Raw genomic sequence first — 15,732 nt, forward strand, 5'->3', positions numbered from 1 at the left:
TAATAACACACTCAGATACACTTATGGCTACTAAATGGGCAAATGGACAGACAGGATACCCTCTTTATGCTAAGCTTTGTGTAAGCTCATCTCTACGCCATTGTTCAGATCAGGGTTCCTGGAGGGGATCTGAGGGGATTTGTGGTTCAGGTGACAGCTGTAGGAGGCAGGGTGTGCCTTTCTCTCCATGTCTGAGATGATGTGAAGGAGACCTAATTTCTTAACAAAGAGTGGTGGCCTCTGGCAGAAGTGAGGGAATGTGACGAAAAACATAGTGCTTTTGTGAATAGAATTATCGTGGCTTTTTTAGACGCTCTTGCATAAAATGGCTGAAACAGTTCAGCAGGTGTTAACATTTTGGTTGTGTAATGTCTTCATGGTTGCCATAAGTTCTTGCTGATGTAGGGGTTTTTTTATAGTTTCTTGTGGACTTATATTCTAATCAATCTAAAATAATAATCAGTCCAAACAAAAGAGCAGCAATATGATCTTGTTTAAAGTCTAAACTATAGTGGCAGTTTCCCTGCAAATTTTCTTTAACTAGAAACAATAGGGATGTGATTCAGGGAAAATTTGGACACTTGCCTACAAATGATGGCAGTTGAGGTCACTGCTGAAATGACAAGTTAAATTTATAGCTATTTGACATAATGTTCCACCAGACCAGAGACCCTTCATATAGGATCACCTATTGTTCCATGTCTGTCAAATGATCTGGTTATTGGATCCAACCAGCTTGTGTTCTTACTTTTCCCTTTCTTCTCTGTGGGCTTCCTGCCGTTTTAGCCAGAAAAGGGGGCCAGTATAAATGTGCGTTATGGAGGAGGGGTGGCACTCTATGGCCATCCACGCAAGGTAAGGAATAACTTTTCTAATCTCACAGTTTTGTTTTGGTTTTTTTTTTGTTTTTTTTATTTAGGTGACATGAGAAATTGATTAAATCGTTTTAGATGACCAACTCTAACTTCAGTTGCGATTTGATTTATTACATAACCATCCTACAAACATCTGTACTGTTGCCAAATGCTATTACTACATTTTAGTTCTTAGTACTTTCTTACATTTCTCATCTTACTGCAACACTTTGTACCAAATATAAACGTAAAAAAGTATTTTTGATTCCTCTGAAGATTCATTAGATCAGACTGTCTGAGCAATGAAAACAAAATATGCCCAGTAGCTGTGCACTATCTAATGATACTACGGATTCAGAGAAATCATCATAAGTCTACAGATAGAATATAATTTCAAATCACTTGTCAAGCTCATTCAGATATAATTGAAGCTGCCACTGATGTACATCATATTTATTCATAAGGCTGCTACTCTCTTCACTATCGTCTATGTGAGGACTTGATTTAGTTGAATCTCAACACACAGAACTTTGTATAGTTTTTAAAAGGTTTTCCTGATGTATTATACTGGCACTCATGTCTCAAATAGAGCGTTTCTACATTTCTGCAGTGGTAGTGAGGACATAACTAGATTCTCTCAAGTACAGCACCAAAGTACAGTTTTGAGGTATATGCACTTTAATTACTTCCATTTCATTGCACTTCAGTAAACTCCACTACTACATTCCAGACAGACAGAAAACACTTTTTACTTCACTACATTTATCTGACAGCTTTATTAGCTAATTTTCAGAGTAAGATTTTACGTAAAATCTTAATTTTACGTAAAAGCTTAATCTGAAAAGCATTTTATAAAATACAGTATAATGCAATGTTAGAAATTAAATCAGTGGTTCCCAATCATTGACTTGTGATTCTATATATATACACACACATATATATATATATATATATATATATATAAAATCTATATATAAAACAATAGTAATTTTATTAAAGACACATTTCCCTTCTAAACAGTTTGAAGCCCAGACTGCAGGACAAGTACTATTACTTTTACTGGTTGTTATTACTTCCGCATTTATGAATGTAGGACGTTTACTTGTAATGGAGTATTTTTCTTGTATTGGTATGTTTACTTAAATAAAAGATTTGAGAACTTGTTGAATACATTTCATTTCGAGCTTCTTTTTGAGCACTTTAACATGATCCACCTGGGTGGAGATTAAGTGCATGTCTGATTTCTGTCATCTGTTTTTTCCAGCAGTTTGAGGACAATGAGGCTGATCCCCCTTATATATCAACTTGCCACACTCCTTCTAGTCCATGCTCAAAATGCTTGCATCGGACGATCCACATTCAGGAGTCCAGGTCAGTGAAACGAGTAGCACTCACACTCTTTGCACCTCAGCTGCTGTTGCTATGGAGAGGAAGCCAGGGAATCATGGTGATTTCTAGGGGTAAATTCAAAATCCTATACTGTTGAATTTGTAAACCAGGCACATCAACCATCTAAAACGGATTAAAGTTAAATGATGTTAACTGCTGTATTGTCAGGTTTTTTTTTGTTTAATCTTCAGCAGTTAGTGCCATACATTAAATGTCTTTTAAGATCTGTCAATGATGATTTAACCAGGAGAGTTTTATGTCCAACCAGGCTGTAGAAATGTTCCAGCTGTGAGTCACATTAATGATGTCTGAATGGATGAATGAATGGGACTTAGCAACTCCAATTTCTTCACTCTATTAGACCATCTCTGTGTCCAACTGCCAAACTCCACATCTCCACTTTGTAGCACAGGCTTCCTTTTAAAAAATATTGAATCTCAAGACCAATCAGAGGCTTTTCTTTAGTGGTTCTTTTGAAGTGGCCCTTTAAGAAGTCAGTTTTAGTGTTATCTGTCCCTCGGGAGCAGGTCGAGTTGATTCTGGTCTCATCCTTGCTCTGCGCAGCTAACTCAGACATCCAGGTCCTCTGTGGCTCTCGAACAGTGGACCTTCAAATCTTGTTGTGTCCCATCTATTTCAATGGATATAATGAGTCCCTGCTGGCCCTCAACTCAGAGCACACCAAACAGCAGTGTAAAGGGACTCCTGACTGGACGGCCGACCCACCTGTTGTCAAATTCAACTTCTCCATCACAGAGGATGCAATCACTGCCTGCTCCAGCAAGCTGACAGTAGGTCACCTAAGCCTGAAAACACTCAGCAGAAGCCACTCACACAACAACAACAAACTTAAACTCTGTTTCCTCAAAGGTCAGTCAGGAGGTGGGAACTGGACTGTTTGCAGACTTCTCCAATGTCCAGCACATCAACATCTCAGGCAGTGTCTGCTCGAAGGACCCCGGCACAGGAGCCATTACCTATCACCAAGAGGTGATGTACAGGTTCTCCTGCCGCTACCCTCTTCAGTACCTGGTCAACAATACTCAGATGAGCGTGTAAGTGCACACCACTTCAGTTGCTGCTGTTTGAAAATGCATGGCACTGTGCTCTCGCTTTGCTCCTCAAAGATAGCCCAAATTGTGTTTTGATGTGGTGGTTGTTGTTGTAATCTAACTTTTTATCTTATCCGTATTACAGTTTTTCTCAATCGTTTTGATGCATTTCATTCATCAGAAACATCATTCTCACAACTCTCTAAAATAATCAAAACCTTTTTCACGTGTTGAAACATGCAGAGTCAGTTAATCACTTCAACACTGTCACTAATGAATTAAACCTTTTCACCAGCGCTTGAAGACTTAGACGACAAATGTTTTGATGTTTTGATAAAAACCTGACTTACTTTAGAAAAAGAGAACTGCAAAAATATAGAGAAAAAAATGTTCAGACACAACACTGTACTACAGTTACAACAGCAAAATGTTGGAAAAATAACTATATTCTCTGTCAACATTGCGTTGGTGTTTATTGTACCAACCTCTCAACAGATCACTGTCCTGTCACTGAAGAACAATGTAGGGAGAACAGAACAGCTTTAGATATAGAACATGGTGTATCCAAAAAATGATGAAAAAAGTTTGAATGTAAATACTTGATTTTGATATTGTCACAACCCGGCTCAAGGAAATGACAAAAAGGGGCCACAAATGCCAAGCACTAGTTCAAAACAATAATCAATTTATTAAATTATCAAAAATGGGGGCGTTAAGCCCGCCCCCAAAGGGCCTATGGAATATGGAGTGTGAGCATCAGTAGGTGTCAACGGTGTCTGGATGGAGTGTATGGGTTGTAAGGTGTAACAAACAAATATACTGCACCAAACAAAGAAGTGCCGTGTGGCGTAGCATGGAGAGGGGAAGGCAGCCAAAAACAGCAAATGATCGGGCAGCAGGCAATTTATAGGACCTGGGACAGGTGTGCCCCATTAGCTTCTGCATTGATCCCAGTCTCCAGGCCCCGCCTCTTAAAGGGATAGCGCATCTTGGAATCCTACAACACAGACCAGAATTACCAATGCAGTCAACAATGAAATAAAGGAGAGGGGGGCGTCACAGACATGTTTTTACTGTATGATATTTTTGAATGGGGTGTTTCATTTTGCAGCAGAATTTTGGCACTTTGCATTTTTGTGTGCAATTTTTGGATTTGTGCATAGAGTTATGAAAAAGTGAGACCTAGTTTAGAAAATGTGTGATAGAACTGCATCAAAGCAACCCGGTACTAGCAAGGTTTACCTAATAAAGTGGCGGGTAGGTGTATGTCAGCCCTAAACTGGCGATCTGTCAGGGTGTATCCTGCCCTTGCCAATTGTCAGCTCATTCCTAATAAGGTGTGGATGATGGTGTATGCAAGAGTTATCCCAGAAAAATATTCTCTCTGAATAAATAGAAGAAGAGCTGGCTGGTTAACCTGGGCAGTGATTGCCACCCTGACTCAGTTCCATGTTTGTGTAAGCCATTACTTTTTCTTTTACCAGCCAGTTTTACAGTCACTCAGCAAGTGACAAGAACAGGCTACATGACAGAGTTAATGTGACCAGAGACCATAGGCCTGATCTGTCTCAAAGGACCTCTTATGATCCAGCTGTTAACCTGTTTACTGTTATATGTGACACTGTCATTGATGTTTATTGAGCTTGTTATATGTGAGCGTGTGTGGTCAGTTTTTTTCTTATCAGGGCTTAAAGAAAATTTCTGTGCAATGCGTTCAGGGGTTAGCTGTAGACTACAAGCGAGATGGATGACAATTGTGGTGCATATCGTGATCCGTTTCAGAAAGACAAGAACACCAAATCTAATTGTTTCTGAATCCTCATGTTTACTTTTTCCAAATGGAAGAATTAAAGCTGCAAGCAGAACTCCTGCACACTTTGGGGGTGCTGGCAGTAGGCCACTTAAAGTAGCTGCGCATCATAGTGACCATCGGACACCGTGCTCACTGGTTAAGATTTCCTGATTGAACTGTGTGGCAGCTTTTTCATATGCATTCTTAATCTGTCCACTAGGCGGAGCCAGAGACCATGCACGCATCAGGCACACATGTAGCGCTGTATGAGACCACACAATTAAAATGTCATGTAAATCAAATGACTTTCATTAAAGAGTTACTTCCTGTTTTCAGTAGGTGGCGCGGTGACAATGGCTTAATATTATTATTTAGATATCTTCAGAGTGAGACTGTCATCAAACGTGAAATTTGGGGAAGATTGGACAATATATAATAGAGTTAAAGCCACTGAAGATATTGTATGTTTGTTTGCATTCTTAACTTCTTCCACCAGATGAAGCCAGAGACCAGGAAATAAGCACACGTGGCTTAGTATCAGAAAATAACAATGGAACACAGAAATTCACTGTAATACATAAGCCGTTCAACAGAAACAATTTTTACAGTCCAGCATCATCTAGGTGTAAAGCATACTCTGACCATGTTTGGAAAAGATTGGAGAAAGTATATTAGAGTTATAGCGACTTCGGATTTCAGAATTCACCGCACGACTACAGCCACACCCGCAAACGAAAAGCCACAATTTTCAGGAAAGAAAAGTATTTTCTGACCACCTTTGATGAGGGTCTGGTCCACCTGCTATGAGTAGTACATGAAATTGTAGAAAAAATAGCATTTCCTGTTACCACAAGGTGGTGCTATGATTGTAACTGAATATGAGCATGTAGATGTGTTCAGCTAGGCCCCCTTACCAACCACACAAAGTTTGGACAATGTGTGCTTGAGTGAGAGCGAGTTGATTTCTTCATGGCGAAGCATTGAAAGCCGTGCCACCACAGACGTGTTGTCTCTCAAACACTTTGCATTTTTTACATTGCTAAGGTCTCAAGCTGAGATCAAACCAATAATGATATTGGAATTGGAGAATATGTCATGGACATATAGCCACTTAGTGTTTCATGTTCACATCGCCGCCAGAGCCACACCCTTAAATGAAAACTCACAATTTTCACAATAAAGCATCAATAGGGTCTAAGGGCATATGTTCTGACCCTGTTGGTGAGGGCCAGGTCAAAGTAAATTTGAGGAGTAAATTAAACAGTAAAACATGATTTTACATGCTGCCATTAGGTGGCGCTATGAGTATTACTAAATAAGGGCATGTAGATGTGTTCATGCCGGGACTCTTATCACACATCTAAAGTTTGGGGCAGTTTGGACGATGCAACATAAGTTATAGTGAGTTGATTGTTCATGGCGAAGGATCGAAATTCGCCATGCCATCACAGACAGGCTGTTCCGCGAAAACTCACAGTTTTTATTATAACACCCATTTCTCAGTTGGAAACCATAGTCTGGTAATTGTATCCAAGTCCAAGCTTAACTTTCAAAGCCATTAAGAATAACCTATCCAATACACCTATCTTTCAAACTTTTCAACGCTTGTTTCTCTGTTGGTCTTTAAACAGCATGCGGCATATAATAAGCCGACTGTTCTCAAAAGTTTGCGATGATGATATGAAAACAAAACAAACAGCCTATTCATTGCAGTGCTTTTTCAAAGTAGCGCGGTCATGTGCATTATTGAGCTGACAATTCACAGAGCCAAAGTCTTTTTTTAAGATTTTTTATTAATCAAGTAGGTCTATTTGATCAATACAAAATATAGGGTTCCTTATGGCTGTATACATATGTATATATATATATATATATATATATATATATATATATTTATATATAACCATATTCTTGCTACATGACAGATAAAAAATACGCAAGAGTATTTTCCATAGACATAATTATCTATCCTTGAATATCCTTGAAAAGTGCCAGAGAACTGCCGTGTTCTTATGTTTAATATATTTTTATTACATTTTATTTGTAATAAATGTTTATGTTAATGAATTTTTAAGTTCAAGTCCATTTTTCACTTGAGCACAAGACAACTTTACCTTCAGGGACAATAAAGTTAAAGTCGAAAATTTAAGAAATCTAAGTGAAGTTGATGAATGAACCTCACACTGGCTCGTACATAAGAAAGTATCATGTTACCATATTTACTTTTGCCTCATGGAGCAGCCTGTGTCCTCAGAGAATGATGACCTGATTTTTATTTCTGTAATGAATTCAAGGTCGTTGACAGAACTTTTTTTTTTTGACCAACAGGTCTGGGGTCAGTCTGGCAGTCAAAGACAATAATGGGAGTTTCATCAGCACGCTGAGCATGCGAATGTATTCGGTGAGTAGGAAAGCCAGTCATTTGAGGATTTACAACAATCGTCATCACATGGCACACACACACACAGTAGGCCTTTTTCATCATTCATAGTAAATAATAAATAATAATTAAACAGCAACTCCCTTGAGTCTCCCCCTTTAATCTCACAGTATAGGATAGGTTACTTTGTTCATAGAAGGTAAGAGGAATAACATAATTTTAGGCTCCTGTGTTTAATTTCTGAACATTTCTGAAAGTTACAGTGATTTTGAACCAACTAACACCTATAATTTCAGGCAAATAAATGATGATGAAATGATTTCTTATCTTTATAATATTATTATCTTTATCATTTTATTACAACACCCTTCCCTCTCTTCTGTTATTGGGCTTTAAGGACAATAACTACTCCTTCGATCTACGGATCCCCCCGGGAGGCCTTGAGCTAAAGACCAGGATCTTTGTAGAAGTGAAGGCGTCCAACCTCACCAACAGGTTATGTTTCAGCAACTCAAGTGTACTGATTGTGTGGTTTGTTCTCCCTAAACATTAGACTTATTTGCTCAATACAGAACATACTGACATTTTGATCCTAAATATCAGGCAAAAGTGTCAGTGTTCTGTTTGTTGTCCATGTTAACTCAGGGACACAAGTTTAGGGGAGACTGGTGACCGTTGCAACATATTTTGCATTTCTCTCAGTAACTTAGAGGCTATTTGGACTAGACCAACCAAACTTATAGCCTATATTATTTTATTTTAGTGAGCTTAAATGCACTGTTTTACAATAATAATATTTATTATTTATTTATTATAAATAATATCTTATTTATTTATTTATCTTAATATTTAATCAAAGAACAGTTGTGTTTTGTTTTGCATAGAACATAGGCCTACTTCTTTTTTATTGCATATGATGAACAGAACGGGCAAATACGGTACATTATAAGACCATGAGAGACTGATGAAATAATTTCTTAAATAACTTGTTTCTATTCACTTACAAGTGAGCAAAAAATTAGCAATTTTTGTTGCATCTGCTGTGCTATGGGACAAAATTAGCTGCATATTTTGCCTATTTTGAAGGAAAAGGTTAAAAAGGTCTGTTTTGATTTGGCTGCTTAGCTTGAGGACAGTTACAACAATTTGTTGCAACCGTCCCCACCCATCAGCCATGACAGAACATCATGTGCCAGCTAGACACATGCTAAACACATCACTTAGAAGTCAACAAAACAATTATTCAATCTATGTTTTGATTCATTCATACCAAAGATCAGGACAATTTGACAACAATACAGCTCATGCAAAAACATTTACTTTCACACAGCCAAAAATTTTTTCTTTCACTAAATGTGAAGATGCTTTGTGGGTGGATTGCTGTGGACCCACAGAGATTCAGTGTCAATGAGTGGTGGGCAAGAAACAAAAAGAATACACGTCAAACAGCAGTCATGACTACGTTAAGGCAGAGGTAAAATGAGATATCAGTTTTTGATTTTCAATAAATTTGCACAAAATTCTAACATGTTTTTATTTTGTAGCTATGGGTTACTGAGTGGGGACTGATGTACAAATTTGAACCAAAAGTGCAAAAAGTGAAGGGGTCTGGAGACTTTCTGAAGCCATTATAATTTCACCTGAAAATGGTAAAATTCTTCTTTGCAGATTCAACGTGCTCCTGGACCGATGTTATGCCACGACCTCACCTTTCCCCATCAACACCGCATTTCACAATCTCTTTGTCGGGTGAGTCACCAGACTACAGAGAAAAGAGAGGAGAGATGGAAAGAAAAGAGAAAAACACAAAGAATTTTGACCAGAGCTAATGTTTAGAAATAAAGGTACACTAACTTTTCTGAGCATTCAACATGTACATGACCATGGTTTACTTGGTAAGTGTTTGACTTTTTCATTCACAGGAATTAAAATTTTACAATTTACCACATACAATATAATATGTATGTATACATGAAATGTTTCCCAATGTTAATTGGACTATGCGTGAACAACCTTTAAAGGGTCAAGGGTCACGTTATCTGTTTTAGTGGTAAAATCACCTGGTGACCAGGTTAAACCGAAAGGGGTCCCGTCCGTTAGTCGGAATTTCATAATTTTGTCAGATTCAAACCTGGTAGAAAACTCTGATCATTATCTGTCCTCCTGTGAAGGTGTGACCGAGATGGCCAGACAGTAATGGGAGTCAACGGGCAGCAGCAGGAAGCTCGCTTCTCCTTCGAGGCTTTCCGCTTTGTCCAAAGCACAGAGGAGACTTTCTCCACTTACTATGTGCACTGTGCCACCCGGCTTTGTATGAACTCCTTCTGCCACAATCTGATTCAGGTCAGACTCTGCCTCCACACACACATATCACAAATGCAAACCTTTTGCCAGTAAAGAACTTTTAATTTTGGACAAATATTTACATCTCTGTATTATGTTCAGTTATGTTTAGACACTGAACTGAATGCTTTCTACGATATCTACACATTGCAACTACAGTGAAAAGAAAAAGTAAATGAATCCGTCTGTGGTTAATTGATTAGAAAATGTGATTTGATCTTCATCTAGTCACAAGTATTGACAAACACAAAGTCCTTAAGCTGATTTCACACAAATAACTATAATCGTTTGTGTCTTCATTGAACACATCCATTAAAGATTCACAGTGCTGGTGGAAACAGTAAGTGAAACCTTGGATTTAAGAAATGGTCAAACTTCGTTTGGTACCAATAACCCCAGACAAGCTCTCCCAGATAATATCCAAAGGGTTCACTTGGAAAATATTTGACAAAAACTCCAGGCCTCCTGCATGAAAGTCAGACATGCTACACCCCCAGAATTCTATACCCTTACTTTCTACATATAGAGCGCACTACTTCGTTCCATCCAATGGCATTGGTTGTAAGTTGTAGGTGCAGATAAATTCAATATGTGCATAATTGCTTTGGATACTCGGTTACTCAAATGAGATGCTATGAACCTAGAGATATAGTTTTAATGTACAGTTGTTTGTGTATATATAATATATATACACACATATATAAATCAACTATTTGACCTGTAGAACTGCACCAGCGGCACCAACTCAAGAACGCGCCGCAGCATCAGCGACAACCAGGGCACCATAGTGAGTGACATGGCCACCATCAGTTCAGGCCCCATCACCACCCGCTCAGATAACGGTGAGAACCTAAATGGTCTGTTAGCATTCAAAGACACTACTATAATGAAGGCACAGTTACATGTTTGTTGAATCATATCAGTCTGCATAAGTTGATTGGAGGTTTCTTTTGTCTTCTCACAGACTATTTGCTGGCATCTGGAGGTATGCATACACTGTCAGCATGAGCTCACGTCCTGTATCCTGTAATTTTATCAACCGAAACAGATGCAACAACAATGCCATTTTGGTTTTCCTGATAATTTAGACACAACTTATTAAAGCCCCCAGGGAATATAGGGTGTAGAAGTAATGAATGTGTCCGAAATGAAAGGCCAGACAGAGTCCTCACCTGGAAAAGGTAAACCCTGTTTTGGAGGCTATCCTGAGAGGGGAAGTTGCTGTTGAGTTCTTTAATAGTGGGCTTTGATCCAAGAGGATTTTCAAGCAGTTTCAGCTGGAGGGATTTCATAGTGTTGCTCTCAGTTGTTCACATGATGGAAATAGTTGACTTTTTTTTTTTCCCGTACTTTGTTTATTGCCTTTTTGTTCATTTCAAATAAACAGCAAACTTTTATAAAAAATCATCCCTCCAGCCCTCAATACAACATTCTCAGTAAAAAGAAAGACTTAAACATGATATTAAATATAATGAGTAAGTGATTATAAAGCCATGTATACACCTGGGTCTGCTGCCAAAAATAAATGAATAGATGGATCTTTAACTGCAGATGAATGATCAGGGGAAACAATTGGCTTGACAGTTAGATACTTAAATGTTGTATATACAGTAAATATAATGTGCAGTGATGCTCATCAGTATAGAAAGTGTGCTCAGCTCTATATGGTCTAATCTTGCGTGTTTCTTTCCTTCCCAGGAACTCTGCAGACTCATATGAACAGCACCATGCTGGCTGTTTCAGTCGTAGCGGGTGTTGTCGGAGCCATCTGCCTTACTCTGGTGGTTTTCATTGTTTACCATTTGTACAAGTCCAAAATCATTTCCAGAGAGACAATTCTGTGCCCACAGGAGTGACAATGGGGGAAGACAGCTTGAAAAGGATTGTGCCGTATTTCATTCATTCATACACGAGTACAACAGAGTACAATACTGTAAATGAGTGAGAGCAAAAGTCGGAGGTCATTCAATAACCTGACTTTTGCATTGTTGGTATTATCATATACAACAGCTTTCTTGAAACAAGCATAAAATAGGAATAATTCAGATAGATGTATCTTCTAATCTAATCTTCATTTACTTTAAACGAATAAAAATCAGTAAACACGGCAAACGAAAGTCATTTTAACAGTTGGGTATGTTTTAGTGATATTAGGTTAATCATCTCCTCACAATTCAGAAAGAGACAACTGCACTGACAATACAATATAAGCTTTGTACACTGCTTTAGGCTTTGGTTTTCATCTTATACTCTGATGTTGGGTAATGGATTTGTGTGCTGTTACTAGAGCATGGTGATAGGTACTGTAGTTCACATTAAGGATTTTTTTTTTCTATTAAAAACGTTCATATGTTTTTGTATTTCTATTTCTAATAAAAGGTGTGATAAGATCTTTATATTTGTTATTTTATTCATGGTTGAATTTCTTGCGATTTTTTGGAAGATGTAACAAAACTGATATATACTCACCGAGTATTTTAGGTCTTGGATTCCACAAGATGTTGGAAATGTTACTGAGATTTTGTTCCATTTGACATGATTGCATCACATCATTGGTGCAGATTTGTCAGCTCCACATTCATGCTGCCTATCTCCTGCTCCACTACATCCCAAAGGTACTCTACTGGATTCAGATCTGGAGACTGGGGAGGCCGCTGAAATTCACTGAACTCACTGTCACGTTTAACCTCCTGAGGCCCTGAATCCTCATATGAGGACATGCTTCACCTCCACATTGCTGCACCTTATACTTTATTCTGCTTAACGTAGACCCGTTGCCCTCAGACACCTTTGCCACCAACTAGTGGTAGCAAACGCACAACACACCTAATGTAAAAACAAGATGGCAGCCATCTCAGCCAAGTCACCCTACAGCCGATCCCAACAGAAGTGGACAGGGTACAAAACCTCATCAAATTTTATGGCTAAAACTTGATTATTTATACTCTAATGTTTGTAGTTTGATATGGCATGCAAATTTGACAATATTTAGCAATAGTAATAAGTATAAATATGAATTACTCATTTGAGGACATTGTGATTTTATTACTGTTCATTCAGAAAAGAAGATGTAAAAGTAAGGGCACATAGTTTCTTCACAAATCTTCTCAAACTATCAGTTTACAAGAGTATAAATAGTTCTTGTGTGTGTGACAGAACACAGTTTGAGACCAATGGTATTTATATAACCCAATAGGTCATGAAAGGCCGCAACTTCATACGTATCGACACAATACACATTTACAGGTTCAAGGAGAGCAGAAACGTGTGTTCAGTTCACTACTAGAAATATTTATTTAAAAATTTGATACTGCAGCTGCAGCCCTGGAGAGCAAAAGAGAACAAGGTTAAGTCCAGAAAAAGTTTTATTCAACAAATCTAATAAATAGCTAAAACAGTAACAGCTAAAAAGTTACAGACTCCAGTATGGGTTAAAGGTGGTATTTATGAGTCACAATAAATCAGACAACGTACTCACTGTGGGGAGATTCTGTCGAATACCCCAATAGAGACCACAACGTGATCACCTGGTGCTCGCTAACACTGCAACTCACTGCAAGCAGAAACAAATCTACAAGACACGCAAATGACCACCACCACTAAGCTTACCACACTGCATGCAAGGTGGAGCCCACACATACTCCCCACAGCTCATCCTGCTGCCTGAAAGTAAATGAAACAAAATAAAGCGTGAATTTCGGTTGGTTCGGGTTCACAAAAACTATGGTTTAGTCACCCTTAGGGGATAGGCCAGTGAAACCAGGCAATATGGGCGCACTGGCTCCAACAAAGCAAAGCAAGTGAGGCCAGACCATGTAGATGAATTGGCACAGGCAAGCAAAGCAAGGGGGCCAGACAAAGCAGCAGTCTGGCACTTCAGGAAAACATGGTGAAAATCATTAACACATACACGAACGGCAAAAATACCTCAAAAGGGAATAACCATCCTACCATACCAAAATATTTTTTTACCACGCTAAATCCGGGGCTCAAACTGGAGGGAAAGACAAAGGCTGAATTTTCTAAAGGGTTAAATCATTTTATCTTATTAGTGATAGGCCTACGTTTAATCAAACAAAACAGTAACCTATGGCCTACCTTTTCTACACGAGGCTGCAGAGCATATATTAGATAGGACCAATCAGCACAACTTCTTTACATCTGAGTAAACAAGAAACCTCATTAGATTTCTGATCGACCCACAAAATCGTTCTGTCTCCCCAGCATTGTTTCTACCTGCACACACCAAGCAGTCCTACCACACATCTACCAGGATTTAGGCAAAGAGGCACTGATTGCCCATTTGCATCTTGATATAAAAGTTTACAGTCATTGGTTTTGTACAACCATGGAAGCTGTCGGTATATCCTTTAGAAGCAGGGGACTTGACTGGTAAAGTAATGAAGAGCTGGGTCAACAAAGTACTGCAGAAGCTACCAAGTGATCAAACCACGAAATAGCAAGGAAAAGGTGCCTCGGCATCAGTTACAAAGGGAGATGAAAAGGTATGAATAGTGAAGTGGTATGAATACAAACCCATTTGACTACCAAAATCTTGGTAGTTCGCTGTCTACCAAAACTTGGTAAACAAATTGGATGATGAGTTACTACCAGATAAGCGTCAGACGAAAGATGTGGCCGGCGGCTCCTCTGCTTGGCCCTGCAGCTCTGCTGGATCACGTGTAGTGGGCGATGAACCAAGTCTATTCACTTCTGTCTGGCTCGTCCCGCAGTGGTTCGTCTGGTACCTCGTCCTGGACCGAACCCTCGCTCTGTCGGCCCGTGTTCCTGCAGCAGACCGTACCGATCGAGCAGCCTCCGTCCGATACTCCAACCTTGTCTCCAGCCCCGCGTCCTCGTTCCCCCGATTGTCTTTCTTCACCGCCTCCTCGCACACCTGTCCATAATCAATTTAAAAAGCACAGCGTCTGTCTGCCAATCCAGAGCCGCCAAGGTGTGTGAGGCAGTTCATCACAGCTGTTTCTCATTAGTTCATCAACCTTCTCCATACTCCACTGCTGCTTGTTCATGGCAAAGTGAGTGAAAAGTGGACCTTAGCTGATTATTGGACACAAGATGACATTAGGCCTCATTCTCTGACAGGACTGCAGGTCACTGGATTGCATTTTCCCTGTGATGGAACAATAGCTTCAGCCCCCTCCTATTTTAATTGGATAAATCTGCATTTTTTTCTGCACACTAAATAACCCATTATAACAAAGAGAAAACATGCCCCCCCCCCCTCATTTTTGCAAATTTATTAATCAAAAACTGAAATATCACATTGACATAAGTATTCAGACCCTTCATCCTCAAGTCTTCTTGGTTATGATGCAACAAGCTTGGCAGACTTGGATTTGGGGACTTTCGTCTCTCTCACTTCTCTTTTCTTTCATCCTCTCAGGCCCTGTCAGGCTGGATGGGTACTGTAGCCAGTTTCAGGTCTCCAGAGATGCCCTGTGCTCTGGCCCAGGTTCTCATTAACGATATCTCTGTACTCTGCTCTGTTTTTTCCTCAACTGTGACCAGTCTCCCTCTATCCTTGCTGCTGAAAAACACTCCCACACCCTGATGCCGCCACCACGGTGCTTCACGGAGCAGCACCCAGTTTCCTCCGGACATGATGCTTAGAACTGACGCTAAACACTAAAAATCCTTTAGGTGCTTTTTTTTTTTTTTGCAACTGTCACTCAGGAGACACTTCTGTCTGGCCACTCTGCCATAAAGCCCAGATCAGTGGAGTGCTGCAGTGATGGTTATCCTTCTTCAAGTTCATCCATCTCCACACAGACTCTTTGGAGCTCAGCCAGTGCCCATCAGGTTCTTGGTCACCTCTGTTACCAAGGCCCTTCCTAGTCCGGGTGGCCAGCTCTAGGAAGAGCTCTGGTTGTTCCAAATGTCTTACATTTAAGAATGATGGAG

The 15,732-nt window shown here is 39.4% G+C and overlaps 1 protein-coding gene across 1 annotated transcript; it reads left to right on the top strand.

Moving 5' to 3' along the window:
- The first annotated feature begins 2,131 nt into the window (after positions 1-2,131).
- On the top strand, positions 2,132-12,183 carry LOC111654028 (zona pellucida-like domain-containing protein 1). The gene is made up of 10 exons (XM_023404854.2): positions 2,132-2,225; positions 2,808-3,034; positions 3,114-3,298; positions 7,416-7,488; positions 7,865-7,962; positions 9,136-9,216; positions 9,639-9,810; positions 10,535-10,652; positions 10,775-10,795; positions 11,509-12,183. The coding sequence occupies exons 1-10, from the start codon at positions 2,132-2,134 to the stop codon at positions 11,664-11,666; spliced, it is 1,227 nt and encodes a 408-aa protein (XP_023260622.1). The 3' UTR covers positions 11,667-12,183.
- The last annotated feature ends 3,549 nt before the right edge of the window (positions 12,184-15,732 follow it).

The sequence above is a fragment of the Seriola lalandi genome, unplaced genomic scaffold (assembly GCF_002814215.2).
Source record: "Seriola lalandi dorsalis isolate HSWRI2012SDOR001 ecotype SW California unplaced genomic scaffold, Sedor1 jcf7180002054256, whole genome shotgun sequence".
NCBI classification, from domain to species: Eukaryota; Metazoa; Chordata; class Actinopteri; order Carangiformes; family Carangidae; genus Seriola; species Seriola lalandi.

Bases quoted from the DNA above. Each gene is read 5' to 3' on its own strand.
- LOC111654028 (XM_023404854.2), top strand. From the start codon at position 2,132: ATGAGGCTGATCCCCCTTATATATCAACTTGCCACACTCCTTCTAGTC. The intron at 7,489-7,864 runs GTGAGTAGGAAA...TTGGGCTTTAAG, and splicing joins TGAGCATGCGAATGTATTCG to GACAATAACTACTCCTTCGA. The intron at 10,653-10,774 runs GTGAGAACCTAA...GTCTTCTCACAG, and splicing joins CACCACCCGCTCAGATAACG to ACTATTTGCTGGCATCTGGA.